General features: G+C 49.0%; 10 protein-coding genes across 10 annotated transcripts; 5 read left to right on the forward strand and 5 right to left on the reverse strand.

Moving 5' to 3' along the window:
* Positions 1 to 2,053: 2,053 nt before the first annotated feature.
* On the forward strand, positions 2,054 to 3,459 carry FPRO_02803 (uncharacterized protein; the record flags this gene model as incomplete). The annotated part of the gene is made up of 5 exons (XM_031227056.1): positions 2,054 to 2,111; positions 2,288 to 2,320; positions 2,380 to 2,541; positions 2,599 to 2,900; positions 2,950 to 3,459. The coding sequence occupies 5 exons, from the start codon at positions 2,054 to 2,056 to the stop codon at positions 3,457 to 3,459; spliced, it is 1,065 nt and encodes a 354-aa protein (XP_031077530.1).
* Positions 3,460 to 4,120: 661 nt separating this feature from the next.
* FPRO_02802 (uncharacterized protein) lies at positions 4,121 to 7,671 on the reverse strand (the record flags this gene model as incomplete). Its single annotated transcript, XM_031227057.1, has 3 exons — positions 4,121 to 7,414; positions 7,473 to 7,543; positions 7,602 to 7,671. 3 exons carry the CDS (start codon positions 7,669 to 7,671, stop codon positions 4,121 to 4,123), a joined length of 3,435 nt encoding a protein of 1,144 aa, XP_031077531.1.
* Positions 7,672 to 8,985: 1,314 nt separating this feature from the next.
* On the forward strand, positions 8,986 to 9,263 carry FPRO_02801 (uncharacterized protein; the record flags this gene model as incomplete). The annotated part of the gene is made up of 2 exons (XM_031227058.1): positions 8,986 to 9,028; positions 9,079 to 9,263. The coding sequence occupies 2 exons, from the start codon at positions 8,986 to 8,988 to the stop codon at positions 9,261 to 9,263; spliced, it is 228 nt and encodes a 75-aa protein (XP_031077532.1).
* Positions 9,264 to 9,422: 159 nt separating this feature from the next.
* Positions 9,423 to 10,807, reverse strand: FPRO_02800 (uncharacterized protein; the record flags this gene model as incomplete). Its single annotated transcript, XM_031227059.1, has 4 exons — positions 9,423 to 9,547; positions 9,602 to 10,514; positions 10,564 to 10,670; positions 10,720 to 10,807. 4 exons carry the CDS (start codon positions 10,805 to 10,807, stop codon positions 9,423 to 9,425), a joined length of 1,233 nt encoding a protein of 410 aa, XP_031077533.1.
* Positions 10,808 to 11,094: 287 nt separating this feature from the next.
* Positions 11,095 to 14,056, reverse strand: FPRO_02799 (uncharacterized protein; the record flags this gene model as incomplete). Its single annotated transcript, XM_031227060.1, has 2 exons — positions 11,095 to 13,874; positions 13,927 to 14,056. 2 exons carry the CDS (start codon positions 14,054 to 14,056, stop codon positions 11,095 to 11,097), a joined length of 2,910 nt encoding a protein of 969 aa, XP_031077534.1.
* A 472-nt stretch (positions 14,057 to 14,528) lies between these two features.
* FPRO_02798 (uncharacterized protein) lies at positions 14,529 to 15,469 on the forward strand (the record flags this gene model as incomplete). Its single annotated transcript, XM_031227061.1, has 2 exons — positions 14,529 to 14,748; positions 14,802 to 15,469. 2 exons carry the CDS (start codon positions 14,529 to 14,531, stop codon positions 15,467 to 15,469), a joined length of 888 nt encoding a protein of 295 aa, XP_031077535.1.
* A 147-nt stretch (positions 15,470 to 15,616) lies between these two features.
* FPRO_02797 (uncharacterized protein) lies at positions 15,617 to 17,254 on the reverse strand (the record flags this gene model as incomplete). Its single annotated transcript, XM_031227063.1, has 1 exon — positions 15,617 to 17,254. The coding sequence occupies one exon, from the start codon at positions 17,252 to 17,254 to the stop codon at positions 15,617 to 15,619; it is 1,638 nt and encodes a 545-aa protein (XP_031077536.1).
* A 626-nt stretch (positions 17,255 to 17,880) lies between these two features.
* Positions 17,881 to 19,632, forward strand: FPRO_02796 (uncharacterized protein; the record flags this gene model as incomplete). The annotated part of the gene is made up of 1 exon (XM_031227064.1): positions 17,881 to 19,632. The coding sequence occupies one exon, from the start codon at positions 17,881 to 17,883 to the stop codon at positions 19,630 to 19,632; it is 1,752 nt and encodes a 583-aa protein (XP_031077537.1).
* An 893-nt stretch (positions 19,633 to 20,525) lies between these two features.
* On the forward strand, positions 20,526 to 22,316 carry FPRO_02795 (uncharacterized protein; the record flags this gene model as incomplete). Its single annotated transcript, XM_031227065.1, has 2 exons — positions 20,526 to 22,034; positions 22,086 to 22,316. The coding sequence occupies 2 exons, from the start codon at positions 20,526 to 20,528 to the stop codon at positions 22,314 to 22,316; spliced, it is 1,740 nt and encodes a 579-aa protein (XP_031077538.1).
* A 249-nt stretch (positions 22,317 to 22,565) lies between these two features.
* Positions 22,566 to 23,261, reverse strand: FPRO_02794 (uncharacterized protein; the record flags this gene model as incomplete). Its single annotated transcript, XM_031227066.1, has 1 exon — positions 22,566 to 23,261. One exon carries the CDS (start codon positions 23,259 to 23,261, stop codon positions 22,566 to 22,568), a length of 696 nt encoding a protein of 231 aa, XP_031077539.1.
* Between the last annotated feature and the right edge of the window lie 88 nt (positions 23,262 to 23,349).

Consider the following 23,349-nt stretch of genomic DNA (forward strand, 5'->3'; position numbering starts at 1 on the left):
CTGGAAGATGATGGAGAAAACGGAATCAGAGTAAGGTACGTACTGGTAATTACCTAGGTACCTCTTTATGATGCAAGCCATCGATCGACGGGGAATCATTCAGCCTCTGAACTTGGCACTTGAATATGTCATGATCAGTACTATCTTCCAGGACTGAAATTGGCGCTATCTCAGATCGATGGAAATGTTCGATGAAATCTCATAAAATCATGGTCCCCTCTGGTTCACGAAGTTTGTGGCATTAACAGTCACGGTCAGATAACTCTGGTATCCAATATGCAGTGTTGACCAATGAGGAAACAGCTAGATGCCATCATCGAAACTCTCCGTGTTGATATCCTCTTTTCTTAGTGACAAAATAACTCGAAAATTCCAAGCTAATACTAAGCTTACCTGAATATTCTTCTTATTAAAAGTAGAGGTCCTAAGCTTTTTACTCTATGAGAATATGAATATTTTGAGACTAAACATCGTTCAATGCTTGCCTAAAGCCAACAACACTAGAAAGCATAGTAGTTAGCCCATTTTCAACTTGTGGACAGGTTTGTTATTATCTATTCTTTCTTGATGTTACTGTCGTGGTGTGGAGGTGATAAGAAGATGCAGGCTTGTGCCCTTTGAGTTAGAGCTTTAATGGCAAGGCCCTGTCATTTTTTGAGATAAAGAACCCCCCTTTTTAGTGCGACTTTCACATGCGTTAGAAATGACCAGATCATCACGTCAAAGCATCATACAGGTTTATGCAGCGTTGCGGGTGAACTCTGAGGTATCCCGTACATGCATGCCTTGGCTCGAAATGGTAAACTGTCGTCTGTTTACTCTTGCTAGCTCCATATGTCACAAAGAGAATTGACTTTTGTCAATTTCTTAGAGCTGCATGCCTGGAATGTCGTCGTTCAAGCTCCCTGATGACGGGATCAACCCTTGTTGACGGATCAGCTTGGACATTTGGAGAAGTGGTGACATTGGCGGTACCTGCAGCCGCTGACTGGTGGAGCGCACATGGGATGTACTCTATAGGTCTAGCACTGCGTCATGGGTAACAGAGCTCCACCGGCATCATGGTTTGGTAAAGTAAGGTATCCAAGCTCCATCGTCCAGCTTTTGGACAAAGAGGAGCCCAGAGATCCAATGCTACGCAACAGGAGCTCTCTCGTTGACACCGGCGTTGTTAAGCGTCGGTCCACTAAAAGGAGATTTGCAGTGATTCACAGTAGCAATTCAAATCTTGCTGTAATGGACGGATAATGCGTGGGTACCACTACGAGCACCTGAAGTTGTGTAGCCAGCAGTGTACGTACGAATACCGAGCCAGTTTTTTCTTTCTTTTGGTGGGCTCCATGGCTGGCGACTGTCGTCACTCGTTCGTTCCCCCGTGCCTTCTTTCCCACCTGAAGCAAGGACGAAACTTGGTCCCCTCCAACACCTAAAAGAGAAGTGTCCCGTCCTCTACGAACACAAACGTCATTCCTGATTCCTTCACCTCCATCATACAAACTTGACTTCCTCGCTCTCGACGAGACTCTCTCAACCATCATCATCTCACCTCACATCACTTCACTTCACCCGCGCTGAACATTTAGCACCCTCAAGGTACGTTTCACATGCCTTATCCTGGACCTAGTCTGCTGCCTCCGACGGGGTCGCTCGTTTCGCTTGACTTGCCTGTTCCTCTCACACGACCACTCACCTCGCTCCCCCGACCGGACGCCCCTTAAGTCTGTTTTTAGTCACCTATCGGCTCAGACGAAAAAAACGTTGCAGCTCTGTTGTAGGTCCAGAGACGCGGAGCGGAGCGAGCTAGAAGTCGCTACGTAGCAGTAGCTAGTCAGCGTCGTGCCCTTGTCCTTTTTTACCCTGCATTAAACAAACAAACCAAGCTGTCCAAAATTTCTCTGGCCACTTTCGCTCACGCCGCTTTCGCTTTCTAGAGAACATCTTCTTCCATTCACCTCCTATTCCTCGTTCCCATACTTTCAACTATAACTGCACGACGGTTCTTTCAGCGAGCGCACCACTTCTTTCCACATTCTTCACACTACAAACCGTCGAAATGGCTGATTCCACCTTGGCCGCCAACGGCAACTCTCTTCTCGAGACCACCAAGACCAGTGAGGTAAGTTTTGCGTTGAAATGCGCTGGCATCGTACGGGGCGCCTCGAACTCGAACATATTTGCTAACCTCACTTTACAGTGTTTCCCCACGATCTTTGCGCGACAATGGCACTGCCCGCCATGATACAGGGCCTTCCCGCAGACCAGTATAACTAACTGACCTGACTTCCAGACGCCGCCGCTGCCTATCAGTCTGTCGCCAACGGTACGACGCTTCGTTACGAACCATGATTTTGACATGTTGCTAAAGTTCAATCTTTCCAGGCCCTGTTGCTCAGAACGTTTACGATCACACTCAGAAGGCCTCCAACGAGCTCTCTAACCTTGCTGCTGCTCGACGCACTCCCGCGAATCCCGCTGCTACCGGCCAGCCGCTCACACACTACCACTCATTCTTTTCTGAGCTTCTCTCATGGAACAACCCTCGTAAGTTGACTCTTGTCTCCTTTCCGACCTGCGAGAGCTGACGCAGTGACACGATAGGCGCATCTGCCATTGCTTATGTGACTATCATCGGTGCTATCTTCACTGCGCGATACCTGGATCTTCTTCGATGGGGACTCAAGGTTTCGTGGATGGTTCTTGGTGTAACCATTCTTGCCGAGGTGCTTGGTAAGGTCATTCTCAACAATGGCCTTGCTACTCAGGTTCGCCCTCGTCGGTACTACACAGTGCCTCGTGAGACTCTGGATGCCCTTATTGGGGACGTTCATGAGCTCATCAACTTCTTTGTCATTGAGGCCCAGCGAATCATCTTTGCCGAGAATGTCTTTGCTTCCGCCGCCGTAAGTTTGATAATCGGAAGGTTTAACAGCGGGAACTAACATTAAATAGGCTTTCATTGCCGCTTTCATTTCATACTTCCTCGTCAAGCTTGTTCCTTACTGGGGACTTGCTGTCATCGGTACCACCGTCGCCTTCGTCGTTCCCTTGATCTATACATCCAACCAGGAGCTAATCGATGAGCAACTCCACCACGCTTCCGAGCTCATCAACTCCCAGACTGCCCAGATCCAGAGCGTCGCTTCGAAGCAGATGGAACAGGTCTCCAACATCAGCAAGCAGTATGCTGGCGACTACAGCGGCAAAGTCCAGGACCTTCTCCGTGGCAAGACTCCTTCTCGCCAGAAGATTGATAAGCCTGAGCAGCCTATTTCTGCCAGGCAGCCGCAGTTTCCCTCCCCTCCTACCGAGGACCCCGTCACGGCCACGGAGGCTCCTCAGATTCCTACTCCTGCCGCTCTCAAAGAGGAACTGAATGCGCCCACCGCTATCGATACCGCAGCCCCTGAGCTCCCTCACGAGGATGTTGTCCCCAGCAAGGAGCCCATGCTTGCTTCTTAAGTGACTAATAGGTGACACGTGCCATGTGCACACGAGCTCAGAAGGCAAAGCTGCCCCGAGCAATGAATATGTTTTACGGCATTTCAGGGCGTATGTCGATCCTTGAATTAGGAGCAAAGGTTGTTCAGATTGGACTCGGGCGTGAAATGGTTTCTTGGGAGCATTCTCTGACACGCAATGCGACGACGATTGTTGATGTTGATGAAGGGTGGTTAAAATACGGATTGAGCAGGCAGATGCTGATGTTAGGGAGAGTATTCCTATAGAAACTCTTGATTAATACGTATGGGAGGAGATCGCATCTGGCCTGTTACTTGTTTTTGTACGTTTGTGGTTCGAGGATAGGTGTTTGGGATTGTTACTGTGTAGCTTGCTGAAGCAAATGCTATTCACTCGACTTTTTAACATACTGAATCGCTTTACTTCTGCTGTGTACGATACTTACACCACGTGTAATGTTCGTCATCAGGCCCGGGAGTTGAATGTCCAAGTAATCCTATTGTGTTATCTGGAACAAGGGTTTTATACTACGGTATGTAAAATGCAATATGATTGATCTTTTGATTCTCGAAACGCCAACCCAACAAGGTATACAACTAGCACCTTTCTAACCAATTGCATATAGTTCAAGCAACGGAAACGGAGATATTTACTTCCCCCTTTACTTCCTGCGCTTGCCACCACCTCCATCTTCGGCGGCGGCACGCTTGCGGCCATTCTTCCTCCAGAAGTCCTTGGATTCCCGTTTCTCACGGGCTTCCTTTTTCTCCTCGCTGTCTGCCAACTTCTTCTGGAAAGCAGCACGGTTCTTCTCCTTTGCGGCACGACGCTTGGCAGCAGCGTCGTTACGGATTGTGAGTAACTGCTGCATGAGAGCCCGGGCTTTCTTCTCCTCGGAACCAGGAGCCATGATGACAGCACGCTTCTGCATGTATGTCTCTTTCTTTTGCCTCTTGGTTTCGACAATCTGCGACTTGAAAGGAAGGTCAGCAGCAAGGGCGCGGGGAACACGGAGAGGGTTGAAGTGGCGGGTCTCTCGTTCAATAGTGCGGTACTGGCTGTTCTTGGGCTGGGGAGTAGGCACGTTCTGATCACGGCGGACCTCGCCCGTGAGTCGCATGGGCTGCCAGCCGATGAGGTTGGTGACAGGATTGTAGAACCGGTGAGGCTTGATTGGGTACCAGGCACGCAAGAAGACAATGTCACTAAGAAGAATCTTGTCCTCGAAAGTTGCGCGGAATTGGCCCTCGGGCTTGGACAAAGCACGCTTGATCTGACCGCGAATGCCAGAGACCGTCTTGATAGAAGCTCCCTCAAACTTGGCGATTTCAAGAGATGAGTTGAACATGTCCTTGATGAAAGCTGTGTTCTTGTAGATCTTTGCAGGTGTACCGGTAAGCTTGAGCTTCTTGACGATCTCTGTGGACTCATCGACGCTGAGGATTGTACCAGTAGCAGCGATGCGGAAACCGGGTGTCGACGCTGACATTGAGTTGAAGCAAACAAAGCCTGTATTGGGTGCAATTAAGGGACCGTAGATGGTACCGAAGCAATGCATATGCTCAGGTGTGTACTTGAGCATACGGTTGCGCGTGCGCGAGTCGGTGGTGCTGTAGATGGGCATGGTCTGGAAGCGACGCCATCCCAAAGAGAAGATAAGAGGATCATTTGTCTTGAGAATGCGCTTGTGCCAGCGGTGACGCTTGATGCGGACTTGAAGATAGCCGAATCGGTCTTCTGTGGCAGAGAGACCACCGACGACGATAGGTCGACGAGCATCAAAGAGCTTGACAAATTCGGCCGGAACACCTTCGAGGACAACCTTGGCATATTTGCCGGCTCGGTAGCCTTCCACAGCAGAGCGTTGACGCTCATCGAGGTTCTCGAATTCCTCCTTGTTGATATCGAGCTGCTTCTGGATCATAGCCTTTTGCGCCTCATACCATTGATCCTCACCAAACTCTTGCACATCTCCACCTTCTCGTCGAGCATTTGCCTTATCATTGAGGAAACCCTCGCGATCTTCCTCTTCGAATCGCATCTTGAGTTCCTCCTTTCGCTTTGCGTTCTTCTCTCGCTCGGCCTCAATATCGTCGACAGTGGGCTGTGCTGGCTCTTGTTGGCCTTCAGCCTCGAGATCCTCGAAGACACCATCGCCCTCATCATTTGAGTCGCCCAAGCCATCGAAGTCGCTGTCGTTGGCATCCCCATCACCGTCATCATCATCGCCAGCAGCGAGGGCTGTCGAAGTGAACTTCCTTCGTAAAGCCTCAACGTTCTTCTCTGATGCCCATTTGGCCGCTAGGTCCTCGTAGTCATATGCGGGTATTGACCTATCCTCTATAGCGTCTTCCTGCTCTTGTTTCGACTTCTTAAAGAAGTCATCTTCATCGTCATCGTCCTCAATATTCTCCTCTTCTGATTCGTCATCCTCGCCCTTCCATCGCTTGAGAGCATCTTCTGGGCTTAGTGAGTCGTCGTACATATACCTAGCCAGATCACTTGTGTGATATGAGCGTCTCTTGCCATGAAGCCTCATCGCAGTGCCATTCAAGTTGTCCTTCCACCTTAATGCTGCTGCTTCCTCGTCTGAATCGTATTCTTCATCGTCTTCCACCTCTTCCTCATCAGACAATGCTCCGAGGTCTGAGTCACTGTCGGCAAATGCAAGATCATCATCACCGAGTTCCTTATCGGCATCCTTGCGGAACATCTTGCCTAGTTTGCCTTCACTGAATTCTATCTCGGCATCCGAGTCCAAGTTTTCGTCACCACTCACAGAGCCCTCATCGTCTTCGTTTTGGTCATCATCGCCATCTTCTCTTTGGGCAAATCTAGGTTTGCGATGTGTTTTTCTGCCAGTGTCTTCCTCCTCTGGCACTGCCTCGACCTTGTTGCCGCCCTTAAAAAGCTGGACGCCGCCATCCATTTGGCCGAGAAGCTTTCGCTCAGCTTGAAGACCAACAATCATCTCTTCTCCTTCTCCTCGCTCGGCATCATCGTCCTCCTCCCGGTCGAAGCTGAAGCCCTTGTCGCTGGTGATCCAGATGGCATCACCATCAATCTTCAAGCCACTACGATCCGACATGGGAGCATGAAGCTTCTTTTCCTTTTCGTCAAGTCGCCTTCGCCCAGTCTTGCCTGTAATCTTCGCCATTGCCAGTTCCATCGATGGGGTTGGACAGGGGTCTGGCATAACCTCCATATTAGACACTGTAAAATCTCCCAAACCAGGGACGTGGACTCGTTGGTTGTGCGAAGCAAAATTTGTACCTCGCAGGTAACCGGAAAGTACAATCGACCGGTCGCAGTTGGGGTCTTCCTCGATCTTGGTCGGGTGCGTGATATCTCGGAAGCTGTCGATGACGGAGTAAGGGTGAGAATTGCGCCAGACGAGAGGCCGTGGGTTCTTCATGACAGAGAGGAAGCGTGACAAGTTGTGGATTTCGCGGTCGGGATATCGGCCGTTCATAACACCAGAGAGGTAAAAGAGGTGGGCGCCCTGGTACAGCTCTGTCCAAAGTCTCCTCTTGAGACGCTTCTTGGCATCCTTCAGCGCCTGTGGCTTCCGGAAAAGATCCAGATGTGTCAAGATGCCAAAAACGTTTCCTGGCATACCTGTAGCGGCGAGAATGTTGAGAAACTCCATAGTTTCCATCTCAAAGCCGTAATTTCCATCAATCATCAAGAGGACAATATCGGTAACCTTTGCGATGTCGACCATGGCCTCCAGTTCGTTTGGGCACTCGACAAAGGTCAGGCGTTGCTTCTTCGATGTGACGACCGTCACAGGGCCTTGAGGGTCCGATATCGTTTCTTTGGCATATCGTCGAATGAGCGATTTCATCAACGTTGTCTTTCCTACACCGGGAGGGCCAACGATTGTAACGAGTCGAGGCGGGGCCTCATCGGGCAATCGATCCACGAGCGGGACATGGAGACGCTTTTCCTTGATCTATTGCTGACTTTTAGCATTGCGACTTCTTATTCAAGGGAACAGAGAAGAGTCCTACATCTTGCGATCTCGCTGCTTGTCTCTGGAGCTTGCCAGGGTTGGCGAAGGAAAACGCCTTTGGGTTGCGCTCTGATATTTGTTAGAATGCGCCAATCGCTAATTGGAACTGTGTATAAGAATAACTTACCACCTGTATGCTGCTTCTTGTCTTTCTTGTCCTTGGACTTGCGATGCGGTTTGTGCACTTGATCTTCCATGTTTGCGTGCGACGTCGTCACCTTCCAAAGACCATCAACTAACTGACACGGTCTTTCGCCTTTCACTTTGCGTCCAAATTTTTTTAGACGCTAATAGAATTGTTATCGATAAGAATATCGTTTCCAAGACCGTTGCGGGGACCATGCACCGCCACTGCTCCCATCAGAGCCACATGTGGCTGATTCTATCCTGACCCTACTACCTAAAGTAGGCTTATCCACTCCAAGATTTAACGTTATTTGTGAGCTGCCCGTTTAAGCATAGATTCACTGGCCTTGTCAACGTGCAGAACCAATGCGTGTCTAGGTATTGTCTGGTGACGCATGCTTTGATACTTGACCGCTGTCTTGTGGGACTCATTTCCAACAAATTCTACGATTTCTAAGTGGTGAGCCCTTGGACTGACAGTAAGACGCGGCTGAATTACGATCCATCAAGTATAATTTCTATCGAAAAGGCCCCAATCCCATGTAGGTGACATTCATGTTGTGTCAAACAGTCATCAGATGGTGGGTGATAAGTAAATACCATGGAATACTAATAGTGTTATTGAAAGAAATTGTCGTGAGATGCAACCCACTTAAGGCCTGCAGAGTGTCAGTCTCACCATTTTGTCTGATCTAAGATCCTATGTTTTCAGGTAGATAGATCCTCGTGGGATTCCGTATTAGCCAATTCGAGGTCTCTAGCTCATCTTCGAATTTGGCTGAATGGCCAGTGGGAACGCCAAGTCGTCGAGTGAGTAATCCCCGGCCAGCACTGGCGTAATGGAAGCTAGTCCTCTGCATGACCATCAGTCCAAGTTGACCAATACCAGTTACATGTTGCTCCCCTTTATTCCTAAAGCAGCGTCCAACACTCTCATATCTCACACGCATCAGGTAATAAGGTGGTGTTCTGCGTATACGCTTACACAGTACGTACGTATTCCCGGATTCTTCGTCAGCCTTGTACGCACCCATGGTATACGTAGACTTTTCTACTACCGTGCATGCAGTCCTTCGTCAGCCCTAACGCCTGGTCGATGGCTTCCGTCATGACTCACGCGCGTCGTAGACTACGCAAGAAAGAATCCTAGTGGTTTTCCTTCGTTCGTAGTCATCGTAACAAGAGTGTCTAGCAAGTTACATTGCCAGGATTGAGTATATAACAATCAAGATGCGACGCCTTATGGACTTCATTCTCAGGCAGAAGCAACCTAGAGCTCCATCTAAGAACAAGAGTACAAACTGTTAAGCTTAATACTTTACTCCAAACCTTGTTTATAACTACCCACCAATCAATCACTTCAAACCTCCTTCACATCCTTCAATATGTCCAACAACTCAGGCAACAATGTTCCCACAACCTCAGACTGTAAGCATCACATTCGCAGCAAGCTGAACTTGAATAACAAGTAAATATAGCCCAGATAGATTCTACCAAGTATAACAGTTCCAAAGTCGCTGATCCCGAAACTGCCTCTATTGCTACCTTTTCCTCGTCAGCCCCCCTTTTCAAAAAGGACCAGAAGGAAAAGAACGGAACGGAAATCGATGCCAAGAAGCTCCAGGAACAGGCCCTCAGGTCACAGATTCGATTCAGTATGTAATCGACGGAACTCAAGGCCAGGGACATGGTGCTGATTTAGAAAGCGGACTGAAAATATGGCGAAGGGCACGGGCACATAAATGCAAAGGGGTGAAGGGTATCCTTGGTTGAAGTCAAGGAACAAACGACTGTTTATTCTTTAGATTTAAGAGTTGTGTCTCTAGAAACTATCGTTCAAAATATCTTCGTTCATCTTCACCATAGAGGGGCTGTATTCGGACGAATTCGGATCGGCCCCAGCATCCAGTAGAATGTCACCAACAATCCTTTGGCTGGCTTCACGTGCTGTCAGACAGTATTAGTATATAGTAGTCCATTTGAGAGCGAGATAGACCTTACCAGGTGTTTGCAAGAGCTTCGAAGGAGGCAGCGCGAACTGTATCGTCTTCGGCGGGCTCATGCCTGCATATAAATCGATATCCTCATCCCCTTCATCACTATCCCAGTCGATCTCATACTTCTCCTTTCCAGTGGCTGCGACAGTGTCATCAGCGAAGAGGTCCCGCGTCTTTCGTGCTGTCGCTGGCGTCTGAACACTAACGCCAGGTGTTCGAGGGCCCTGCGTTGCCGCCGCAAGACGTTGTCGAGCGTTACTTTTGTAGGGCGACATAAAAACTTCACTACGTAGAGTCGGTACTGCCATTTCGGGCGAGGAGCCTGGTGAGTCGTTCCATACGGGGGTGTCCTTCTTGCGTTGGGCGCTTTTGAGTGGAGAGATACGAAGGGCGGGCTTGTGTGGAGTTGCCTGAATGCGATAGTTCTTGTCGAGAACACGGTGAAGCAAAGGATCCTTATGAGGCTGAACAGACTGCTCGCCGGTCATTGTGTGGTCGCGCTGGGCCTGCGGAGTCATTGACATATCGGGGAGTCTAGCGGTGTGTTGGGCGAACAAGACAGTCGAATCCTCGTTATCGTCTAGGACTGTGGTATTGTTTCCTTCCCCTTCCATCTCGCGCTTCATGGCTTCGTAAGGAGATTCCATATCAGAAAATCGTGTCTTCGTCTTCCCAGGCCGGGGCGTGCTTCCTGTGAGCTCAGCATCATCAAGGAGGGAGTCCTCGACTTGGAAGGTAGATTGCTCGATGCCGGTCGTGGCGGCGACATCTTCGTGATGCTGAGATGTGTATTCTTCTGTTATATCTTCCCTCATAGCGGTACTTTCTTCCACGTTTTCGCTTTCGTCGTCGTTGGCGAGCTCTTCATAACCGGAGAGAGATACGTTGGCCGATGCCTCGAAAAATTGCTTCCAGAACTACATGTCGTCAGCATCACTTCCTTCGAATCCCGGTGACTTCATGCACCTTTGAAGCTTCCCAAACAGCGCGAGAGTGTTCTCCATACTGTTCCACTAGTGGTAGAATGCTTGTTGTCACTATGCGATGCGATTTGCTAAAGTTGTGATCGATTTCTAGCCAAGGGTCAGCCCTGGGTCGCGAAAATTCAAGATTCATGTATACCTTGAAGAGTCAGAGTGATTGATTGCTCTAGTCTTTCAAGCTCTTCAGTGAGAGACAGGTTGCGCGCTGCTACGCTTTGTCGCGACATTTTCGTTATCGGTAGGTTGCTATGGTTCAGTGTTGAAGGTTCAATATAAACAAACAGCCCAGGAATTAATGTTAGCAACTAACCTAGCGCGTGGGGTCATTTGGAGGGGCATCCACCACTAAAGATGGCCTGCCGCAGCAAGGGTGCAACCTACATCGATGGCGGGGTATCGGATTATCAATAGAATGAATAGGTTAGTAGGTTTAGACACAGGTATTACCAGGCTTGGCAGGATTTCATTGATATCTTCATGTCCTTCGTGGTTAATACTTTTTATTATAAATGTCCTAGTGTTTCGTGTAATAGTGTCCCATATCGAGCTTTAACAGTAATTGAGCGACCATATGGTCTTCACCAATACCCTCTTGTTTCAACCCCAAATCGTCCGAGACCTTATTACTTGTTGATCGGCTCTTTTCGGTCAAGGCTCGACAGACAGTCATGAAGATTTGCACTTTCTTCTTGAAGTTGCTATACAAACGCTGTAATTCTTCCAATTCTCTTGGGTCGGTAGCCTGGTTCTTTCCAAGAGCCTTGGATCGTGAAAATTTGGCGTATTCCAGAACTGCACCAAAGATTTCTTCAAGCAAATTTAGCACTGGCTGCTGTCGTTTCCGGAGAAAAAGAGAAAGCATGACTCGATCAAGTACTCGGGAGTGGAACTCTCGTAGTCTATCAGGACTCTCAACCTTATCTGCTGTACTCTTGGCTGTCGAGGGGTTCTTCAAGTCGGCTTCGATTTTGTCTAGTTTAGCCTCGAATGCTTCCCAAGGAATGGCGACCCCAGCATCCATGAAGAATGAGGTGATCCCGGAGACAAAATGGTGGGCCTCTCGAGTGAATCGGTAGGAAATGTCCTCAGGGTCGTTCCAGCGACTGGTCCTAGCATTGACATCTAAGAACAATTGGTTGACGACATAAACCATCCTCATGATTCTTAGCAACAGCTTGAAGACTCGATCGTACTGTGTCAAAATCACAGGGGTGATGATGCTGGATAATGCCGCAGGGGGCTTGTAGGACAATCGTAAAAAGTCGAGAGCTTCCAAGGAGTCTGGGTTCATGCACTTGTCGATCTCTTCCTGCGACAAATCTCGAACAGCAAAGCTCATGTCGCCTGGGAGCTCAGATGCATCCCTCGATATACTAGCCAGCTTTTCCTTGGCGAACTCATTGTCTGAATCGAAGCTCTCGGCTAGAACGCCCATAAGAGCTAGACGTAATTCCGAGCTCGCTGGTGGCCAGGTATCTCGACCTCCCAGGCGAAGGCCCATGACACCTCCTTGCCTCGCAACTCCAGCCTGCCTTTCGGCTGTTTCCAGGTCTGGGTCGAATAGAGCATGGGACAGGCGGCTTACGAACATGCCGCTACCAAAGAGGTGGAAATCACGATGCATTTTCAAGTGACCACGCAAGTCATGGTGATTAAACAGCAGCCTCAGACTTTCCTGATTAACAACCTCAGATTGCGCGGAAGCAATACCCCCAAACGAAAGCACGGGAAGAAGCGATGGATGAGGCGTGAAGTCGAAGCCATTGGTAGGAGGTTGAGACTTGCGAGTAGGAGACTGAGTAAGACGTTCACGCAAGATTTGACGCAAGGTATCCTCTTTGCTCCCATCATCAGGTAAGGGCTCATCCATACGTGCCGTAAGAGTATTCAAGAGCCCTCCAGCTGTTTCTGACGTGGGGTCTTCACGAAAGAACGGGTTTGCGATCTCAGAATCAGTCGCAAGGCCATTGCTTTCCGAGTTGACTCTGTCCCGGAACGAACAGTCGCGAATTGCCCCTAAGAGATCGCCGTGATACTTGGCTACACGTTTCTCAAGGTTCTCGATGGCGTTCCAGTCGTAAAGCCAGCTGACCTTCGGGGGATCGGTCGCACTGATGATAGCTGATGAAGCCAAGGGATGCTCGGGGTGGCACTCCCTAATGAACCGCAGATTCTTGCCTGTCTCAAAAATAGACTTGGCAATATCGTAGGGCATGAAATGGGGCATTTTGGTCTCGTCCAGGAGAAAGTCAATGTCCTCAACCTCCTGCCCGAAATCGTCCGTATATTTCTCCGTGTCGACTTTGACGAAACCTTTACTCGCTCCCACATTAGCTTTGGTTAAGGGAATCCCTTTTTCTTGCCTAGTCCCGATCCATTCTTCCAGGAACTCGATCCAAGGCGAAGAGACCTTCTGTAAAACTTCGCGCATAATACCTCGGAGTTGTTCTTCGCCGTAGTCGACTGAGTATGCTTCATGGAATACCTGGGAGAGAACATGTTGGTCTTCGTAACCTTTGCGAAATTTGGAAGCAAGTCTTTGAAATGGTATCAGAATCGCAAGCATTCCTTTGACTGTTGATTGGAGTTCCAAAAGCGATCGCGGTGTCTGCCTATGGAGAGCGACATGTCGCTGAATGTCCTTAAGGATTTGATCAAGCACACCAGCCAAAGCAACGCCGCATTTGGACGTGCGCTTTGCATAAGTAGAATTGACAAAGGATCGCAATTCGAACAGCATTGATCCGCAGCGGTGACATTGTTTTTCCAGGCCCTGGAGAACATCTTTGGAATACCCTGTGACCCGCATGCTTGGAATCGCCGGTGCAAAAGAGCGGCCTTTCTCCTGTTTGGAGTAGAAGATTGATTCTTGACCAAGAGCCAGAGCAAGCAATGAAGAAAAGTAGGCTTTGATATCGACAATAGGAACCTCGGAGCTTTTTAGTTCAAGAGGGTCGACGGACCAACCTAGTAAGGCATCGTAGACCGCGGCTCCAGCTTCCGTCACCAAAGGCTGTTGTTGGCCAGCCGGCGTACCGGAGATGAAGCTATCCCAAGTCCTGTGTTCTGGTGTCTTCTCTTCTGGTTCATCGGTATGTGCCCAGATGTCATCACCAATTTCCGCATCAGTTAGACTTTCCGTGGAGGCTTGGATGTTGTTGGTAGACGCAGTTACTTCTGGCTCTGGCTCTGGCTCTGGCTTGTCTTGAAGCTCAAGCTGAGATGGTAACTTGAAGAAGCCACTTTGCTCCAATGACACTTGGCCAAGCTGGACAAGCTCCGATTTTACATCTTCTAATAACACGGATTAGTAGGGGTACGGTTCAATTTCAAGGTCCAAATTTACCTTTGAGCCCAGGAGAAAAGAAGGGATTCTGAGCTTGTGGGCCATCATCTATTTGATGTAGGAATCTCGACGGTTCCCAAAAGTCAGGTATAGTGAATACAGCTCCCAGGTCCTCCTTGGATTCAGCCATGATCCTTTCTCGTAAAATGCATTCGATTCAATAACATAGTGCTCAGCAGCGCGTTATGGGTTTCAAAGCCGAGCCTGAGCTTGAGTCTTGTTATCAAAGGTACGCCTGAAGGGCAATTAACGCGATATCAACATCCATAAGGTGAGGTGCCCCTCCGTAGACGCGCTTTAGTGGACGTTAGGCGCGTTTCAGAGCCCCTGTGCACTAAAAACGGAGCACCACAAGCTCGGGACCCGCTTTACGCAAGCCATTGGATTGGATGCTAGCTTATGATTTCATCAGAACCTCCTTCTCAAGCAGCCCATTGCATTCGACGACGAGTTCGGTTTTTGAAATCTTCAATTTCGTTCGAGGCAATCCAGATAATTCATACCACCAAGCAACACCCCTGATACAAAATTGGTACTTACACAGTATATCTCGTCAACATAACCATAAATCGACCGATCTTGGTCTCCTCATCATAATCACAATGGCGCCGAGGAAGCGCGCCCGGGCTAGCACCCAAACTGTTGCGACACCAACTCCTGCGCGAGATGACGATGCAATGGACGTCGACACTCCCCAGACTGGTGATAATGAAGGTTCTAGCGAGACAAAAGAGCAACAGCCAGACAATAACTACAACAGTCTTTGGACGGATGATCAAGTAGCCTCGTTATTCAAGGGTGTCATTCGCTGGAAACCAGCTGGTCAGTTGAGTCTCTTCCTTCATGTCGAGCTATTACTAACCAAGACTGTGTAGGCATGCACAAGCACTTTCGAATGATAGCAATTTCGGAGCACTTGCGGAACCATGGTATCGACCCTGATTTGTACCAGCACACACGCATTCCGTATATTTGGCAAAAGCTCCGAACATACTACAATCTTGAGGTGATCGACGAAAGAGAGAACTTCGACGATGAAGAGGTCGAATACAATGACTTCTGTTTGCCAAGAGCGGAATACTATGAAGCCATGATGGCCCGAGCCGTGGCCGACGTCAGCGAAGCTCCAACATCACCACCCCAGCTCGAACTTTCTCCGGCACCTTCACCCGCCAAGAAGCGCAAGCGAGGTGATACGAAACCCAGAGGCACATCGGTAGAAGATACGGAGGACGGTACGGACGCACCATCACCAGCGCCCAAGTCCAAGCGAGGTGCTTCACGACAAAAGAAGAAAGCGACCCCGGCCAAGGCTGAGAAGCAAGAAAAGGCCGAGACCACAGAAGAGGAACAGGAGGAAGAAGAGGAGGAGGAGGAGGAGGAGGAGGAAAGCGAAGAAGAAGACAGTGAGAGCTCTCCTAGTGGGGAAGAAGAAAGTGCTGAAGAGAGCGAAACACAAGTATCAAAGTCCACACGAGGTGCCAAGAAGGGCCAGAAGGCTAAGACTACTAAAGCAAAGACAAGACCAAAGAGGAGACGTTAACTTGCGAATTAATTGGTATGATGCGAACGATAGATGGGGCGGTTCAGATACCCTTAGGCATGGAGTCATAATAAGTATTTATTCACATTAACAAGCGAGCTCCCAAGCTTTATTGTCCTTTCACTGGCTAAAATCAGGTATTGTCTCCTATTCTCCTTCCCACTCGCTGCGGTACTTTACCGAGGTTCTCCATTCCCTTCCTATGGGAAAGATACTCTCCACATCCATAGTTGACCGTTGCAACGGGCCCGGTTCTGGTACCCTGGGTGTTTCAGTGAGAGGTTTCTTCTGTAGTAGATCCCACATCTCAGTCTCAGCCTGCCAGCTGACGTACTGGTCGCGTTCTTCAGCATACTGCTCCTGTCGCCGCTCACTTGCGATGCGGTTCTTGAGAGTCTCTTTCTTCCGATGCGTTTCTGGGAAGTCGGCGGCAGAGAAGAGCAAAACTTCGTTGGCCTCCCGTGCGATAGCAGCCTCCTCTTCGTTCGAATGTGAGACGGGTTCCTCGAAATCAGAGCTTAGGGCCTCGTTTCCAGAAGAGTTGGCGGTTTCTTCTACATCAGATGGCGCTTCAAATGCCTGGTCGGCCTCATCGCCGCCGTTGGAGAGAAGGGTTTCCACTTCTTCATAGCTAAGAGGTTCACGTTCTCCTTCCTCCTCCCGCTGGGGCGGCTCCTCGTGGACCTCAAGTCGTAGTCTCCGTGCGCATTGGTTCCAAAACTGATGGGAATTTTGGTTCAGTCCCAGGGACGACACAGCTGCTTCCACATCTTGTGCTCTGATAATTTCACGAGTAGTTGGTACGAGTTCCTTTTTGGCCCTAATTCTTGACTCGCTGAGAAATATTGTTGTTTGAACCAATCGTTTCGTAATTGAGACTGCCAAAGAGTGAAAGTCGTCGAACGTAGTGGCCCACATCGAGGGAGGCCTGTTTTCGATAGAATCCCAGTTCTCACTAGGAATGGAGGAATTCATGAAGATACGCTCAGAGAGGCTTAGCCAGGTATGCAAGTTGAATAACTTGGAGAAAGGAAGATCCTGGCCTTCAACGACGGTTTCGCCCCTGTCTAGTCGGCGAGCAATCCTTGGGCTGATGTCCCAGCAGTCTCCCCATTTGCTCTCCTCTCGCTGTTCCTCCTTTCGTTCCTGGCGCACAGAAATAGCATCTGCAGCCTCGTCTAAGGCGTGGCAACATTGCTGACTTAGTTCTACGGCGGCTGGGATCTCCGGGAATTCAATGGCGGGGCGTCTGACTTGTCGTTGTCTGAGGAGACGTGCTGTTCGGAGCACGTCCAGATAATGATTCACCTCGATCTCGCTCTTGGTGCCTATACGGGATGCAATACCTGGAAGATCACTCTGGCCAAGACGAGCGATCGCTTCGAAGAAGAGTTTCTTCTCCGGTATCGACCAGTAAGTGAGGCCTATTTGGCTTGGATACAGAACGGTTTCTTCGCTATCGTCGGTAAAGCAGACACCCTGAGCTGCATCTTCAATGTCTCTATTGAGAAGATCCAAGTATTCGGCGTTGAGAACTCCTTTCTGTCTTTTGAAGAGTCTCGGGGATGAGTCTTCCTCAGCGCGTCTTTTCAGGGAAGAATCCTCGTCTTGGTCTGTTTCATCCTCCTTCGCACTATACACACTACCAGATGCGTCAGTTTGATCAGCAACGTATTGCTCGTCAAGTGGCGGTAACAGAACATCGTCTCCAAACTCCAGGTTTCCAACTTTCTCTGTGTCGCTTAAATCCTCATCGAGGGGTTCATAATTGGTTTCCGACTCCATACTGGATTGTGTATGATGGCTGGAAAGATATGAGAGGGCGAAAACATGGTAGCAAGCAGAATGAACTTGAATTACTCCTGGCCAGGAGTGGGTATCAAAGAGGAAAATAAAAGAACTTTTGCAAGACTAAAAATGCGATCACAAAGTTGATATTGACGTTAACGCATCACTCATATTGCACCGAGAGTTTATAAGTGCTTGTCCACTCCTTCAGTCGATGTTAAAATGAAATATCGATACCGTAGAAGAATACTGCTTACATAATGCATTCACACCTTGGTCTAGGTTAGCACTCGAAGACTCAATTACGCCTTAACCATGAAGTATTTTAATTATCATATATCGATGAGACGAAACGCATTTTCGCTGCACCTCTCATCATGTGCCATGTTACAGGCTATACCACGAGCTGTTTTACGGCCCAAAGCTGCAAGGTTGCCTTTCACAATAAGCCCATTCAGAGCCTTTGCCTTGGCTGTCGCTCATGATACCCCCAAATTACAGCTTCGAGATTATCAAGAAGAATGCATCGACTCAGTTCTTTCCTCTCTAAAGAGCGGTCACAAACGAGTCGGGATATCTCTAGCTACTGGTAGCGGTAAAACAGTAAGTGTGTTTCTCTTAGAATGAAAGCTCAGTCGATTGACATAAAGAAGGTCATCTTTACACAACTCATTGATAGAATCCCAACAGCAAATAAGGATGCGCAACAGACACTAATATTGGCGCATCGTCGTGAGCTGGTGGAACAAGCAGCCAACCACTGTCAATGTGCGTATCCTGACAAGAGGATCGAGATCGAGATGGGTAATGTCCATGCAACGGGCACGGCAGATATCACAGTCGCCAGCGTACGAAGCATAACGTCACAAGGCCGTCTCAAGAAATTCGACCCCTCCCGCTTCAAACTTTTGCTGGTCGACGAAGCCCATCACATCGTTGCTCCAGGGTACCTCAAGACCCTTCGTCACTTTGGATTAGATGAGAAGCGACCTGACTCCCCAAATCTAGTTGGTGTCTCCGCCACGTTCTCACGTTTTGATGGAGTGAAATTGGGCGCAGCCATTGACGAAATTGTTTACCACAAAGATTATGTGGATATGATCTCTAAGAAGTGGCTGTCGGACGTCATTTTTACGACGGTTGAGTCTAAGGCAAACTTATCCGAAGTTAAGAAGGGGGCTTTCGGCGATTATCTCCCTTCGGATTTATCCAAGGCTGTCAATACCAGTGAGATCAACGATATAACAGTCCGCAGCTGGATGGCGAAAGCTCCAGGAAGACAGTCAACACTTGTGTTTTGTGTTGATGTTGCCCATGTGGTGGAGCTGACAGATCGGTTCCGACAGCATGGCTTTGACGCGAGATATGTTACTGGAGAGACCCCCAAGATTGAAAGAGGCGAGACGTTGAACTCGTTTCGAAGAGGAGAGTTTCCTGTGCTGGTTAACTGCGGTGTCTTCACCGAAGGAACTGATATCCCAAATATCGACTGCATTATCCTCGCGAGGCCGACGAGGTCCCGCAACTTGCTTGTTCAAATGATCGGCAGAGGAATGCGGCTGCACCCGGGAAAGAAGAACTGCCATATCATTGATCTGGTCTCGAGTTTGGACACTGGAATCGTGACCACACCAACGCTATTCGGTCTTGACCCTGATATTCTGGTCGAGAGGGCAACAGTGAATGACCTACGCAAGATCAAGGACACTGAGCATGTTACGTCTCAACAACCTTTGTCATACCAGACAACTCCCGGGCCCGGAGCCGATAGTGTCACATTCACAGACTATGACTCGGTTTTAGATCTTATCGCCGATACGTCTGGCGAGAAACACATCCGGGCCATAAGCAAGTATGCATGGGTTCAGGTCGGAAAAGAAAAGTTTGTCTTATCGTCACCGAGCGGTTCATATGTTCGAATCGAGCGGGTCAGTGAACAACTGAACACAAAGGGGCCGCTTTACCGAGCTATAGAGGTACGGGCTCTACCGCCTGGCGTAGCCAAAGCACCATACGCAATGCCACGGGAGATTCTCACGGCAGCCACATTCACTGATGCAGTGCATGGAGCGGACAGTTTCGCGGCCAAGATGTTCCCCCATACATTTATTCACCGCTACCAAAGATGGCGGACACTGCCGCCTACACAGGGACAAGTTGATTTCATCAATAAGATGCGGGGAAGGGCGGAGCCTTTGAAGCTCGAAAATCTGGACAAGGGCAAGGCTGCGGACATGATCACAAAGCTCAAGCATGGCGCGCGTGGTCAGTTTGCGAGAATTGAGGCAGGACAGAGAAGACAAGATAAACAGGACCGGATGGCCGAGGCTAAGAGACTTCGGGAGCAGGTCAAAGTTGGACCTGTATCATCATAGTGCAAGGAATGAGCCACATGCAGCGGCGTCTGTGTTTGTGACTATATGTATAACACGGGATATGGATTGCAGCAGGGGGTTTTATGGACTTTTGTATACAAGTGTATTATATCCACTTACGGAATGTTTCCAGAAGGTGACACAGATCAATGTATGACCATACAACATTACAAATAACCCGATCCACGAGTCTCCCAGCGTATGCACCCGCTCTGCCGAAGATGCAACCGCCACAGAATGATCTCGTGTATACTCAGAACCCGGGACCAAGGGCGCAAACAGTTTATAAAGCTGGCTAAATCCTCATATATCGTTGACATCGAGATCTGTCCCTCGGCTCGTGACTCACTGACGGTGAAGGTAGGCGGGAGTCGTCAGCTCATTGAAGACGTTTGAGAGAGGGGAGAGGGGACGCCTTGTTACGTTGAATCTTAAAGCCTTGTCACAACACGGAGTCGGACCACAACTTATATCAGTGAGAAATAAATACTCACAAACATTTTTCGTGTGGCAATATATATGACAGTGATGGGAATTTGCTTCCCTACTGAGTGAACTTTCTTCAACACTGGTAGAAAGCCGTTTACACTGGCTACTCCTGTTTAACAGCGCATTGCCAATTGTTCCGACATTGTTGGTTCTATACAATCGACTTGTTCAGGTCTAGTTGGTGAGTTGGGGTGTCAGGCACTGGCAGGCGGCTGCACAGCTATGTTCAGTCATTATTTGTTCACCTATACCCATTGTGAATATTCGCCTCTCTCCTCCCGCGCACACAATACTTTCTCATTTTAGAATAAACCGAAATCTCTTTTTTCTTTCTGGATAGATTTGTTGGAGACTTGTTATCGGAGACACATCTTGGAGACCTGAACCCAACACCGACCTTCATCATGACGCCGAACAAGTTGTCCGACCCATACGCCCATACTCCTCCTCTTCCTCTCCTCATAGAGAACCTAGGCAAGGAGGTAACTCTCAATAGAAGTCAAGAAGAGAAACAGGACACCTACCCCAGCTCATCATCTGGGAACAATCTCAAGGCATTCTCGTCACACAGTCCGCGAGCTCTCAAAGATTACCTCTGCAGCCCGAACCAGGGCGAAGTATCTTCAGTTGATCTTCACACTCCTCCTACCGACTCTCAAAGAGATAAACTCGGTTCTGGAGATGTGCGTGAAGCCAGGCACAAACGGAGCATCGACACCCAACTTAAACCACCTCGAGAGTATCACAAGTCCAAGACTAGTCACCGGTCTCAGTTCACCATTCCAGAGCGAAAGCCCGGACTCAAGCTGCTAGAGAACTGGCATTCCGAATCCAACTATCCTTGCAACAAAGATTATGCCGAACATAGTGATTCCATCTTTGAGCCTAGAGTCCTCGCTAAGCAGATCGACCCCGAGATACCTCTATCCCTACACAACTGGCATAGCGAAATCAACTTTCTCGAACCACTCGCTCTTGAAGCAGATATTCGCCAGGAGTATGCTGTTCATGCTACCTACAAGAAGGACCATCACGACGCTAGTGTCAAAAAGATCAATGATAAGCGACAGGCCACTGCAGAACAGGAGGCCATCAAGATGCTCGACTGGAACACTCCAATCGAATTCCATGATGTGCCCCGCCACGTACAACAAGCAATATACGACGACAAAGTTGAAGTTTCCGCTTTGACCAGAAAGATCTCCATCCGCGATGGACACGTCGAAGGCATGATTGCTGGAGAGTTCACTTTCCACCCAGATACCTCTCACTTACCACTTACCGAGGACCAGACGGCGGTTCTTCGTGAAGCTGAGAGTTTCCAGGGGCTGTTCTCGCTGGAAGAGGTCAATAAAGATGAATATAATATTCTTCAGAAGACCTCAAAGAAGGTCAAGCCCCCAAACAAGTCCTTTACTTCCAAATCTTCCGAGTATGATCTGTGGCTCAAAGAGCAGTCATCCAATTCCTGCCCAGCGTCTAAGTGGCTTGATGACGAGGCGGCCTTTTCGAAGAAGAAGGCATGCAACAAAGCCTTTTCCAAGCAGGTCAAACATCACTTCCCAACTTTCAACTCACCCTATCTGAAAGAACTTCCCAAGGCCGTCGACACTAAAAAACTTGAGTGGGAAACCGAATATTTCCCCTATATACTCCCCAAGACTGGTAATGACGCTGAGCGCCACAACATGTACGAAACTCCTGTCAAGGTTGATGTTCCAAAATGGTTCCCAACCTTCACCAGCTATGGCGTTGTCCCCATCAACCGCCGCAATAGCATCGAGAAGCAGTACAAGGAATTCCTCACCCATATCTGGAGACTCGAGAACCAGATGCGCAGCAAGAAAAGCAACAACAAGTGGGATAAGAAATGGCACGAACCCAGCTCTCGCTGGTCCGAACCTTTCCAGAAGGCGAGCGGTGGCTAGTGGAAATGCCGTTTCGACCCTGGCAATCCGGTAGAGGAGCAGTTCTGTCACAAGTATCATAAAGGTCAAGAATGGGTCACGTTCGAAAAGGCCGCGCCGCGCGATCTTGTCGAGCAAGATGTGGTTTCTGGGGAATTCAGCTTCGATGATGTTTTCGACATGGACGGTAGTGATGACAACAAAGCCATTGGTACGAAGAGGCCCGAAGTTTGTCTCAAGGAGATCGAAGCGGCGGTGAAGAAGGCCATTGCGATGGTTGGTATATGAGCGTGGAATGTGACGTGAGGCTGATTGATTACCTACGAGATGTGAAGGCAAGGAAAGGACACGTCGATGAAGAATAGGTGATGGTCATGTCATTATAGAACGTTTTAGCATAGGCAGATAACTTTGGATATCGTTCTGACGTGCTAAATATGCTACACTGCGTTTTCCAGGCTTGAAGTTTAGTAAATAAACGAAATATGCTATATATTACATAGAATACAAAAGATGCACGTTAGTGGCCTTTCCACGCTAATCCTGTGAGCATTCAATCTCAATGGCAGACATATCAACCACCACCTCTTCCTCCTCAGTCTTGGCCTTCTCCAGCAGGGGTAGCATTTTACCTCCCCTCATCAACACAAGCTTGCTGTTATCCTGTCCATACTTCAAACCAACTGTAACTCCATCTAGACCCATCGCTTGAGCCTTGATATTCCATATCAGTTGCAGAATATCTCCCTCCTTGGAGCAACACACATAGCCTAGCGCCACATCCGCAGAGTGCATCTCGCCCTGCACACCCTTCGTGGCTGGTTTCTCACCCACCAGGAGGCCCAGGACATCATTGCCTCGCCATCCCGGAGGAGCTGCTTCCATAGCGCCCTTGAGCTCGCGAACGTACATTGGGCTTGCACTCCGAGCACCCGCTTTGCATTGGAGAACCACTCTGAATGTTTGTGTTGTGGAGGGGAGTGTCCATATCCCTAGAAGATCCATGCCACGGTCTGACTGCCCCCCAACGCGTTTGAGAAAGAAGCCATACTGCGATAGTGTATCGGCGACTGTATACTCGTAATGGGTGCCTCTGTAGACCGTGGATCTTTTGTTTAAGCTGACACGTTCCACGTATGATAAGAAGGAGTTGAGATCGGAGTGCTCCTTGGTCGGAGCGTCGGGATATATTAATTCAAAGGGTTTTGGAGCCTTGGCTCTGCGCTTGCTCATCAGCCTTGCACCATGTATTGCGTGGCACCGTTTTGTCGACTGATTTACATGCCTTGAGGCATTAAAAGAGCCTCGGGGCAAAATAGGC

This window comes from Fusarium proliferatum, assembly GCF_900067095.1.
Source record: "Fusarium proliferatum ET1 genome assembly, contig: FPRO_scaffold002, whole genome shotgun sequence".
NCBI classification, from domain to species: domain Eukaryota; kingdom Fungi; phylum Ascomycota; class Sordariomycetes; order Hypocreales; family Nectriaceae; genus Fusarium; species Fusarium proliferatum.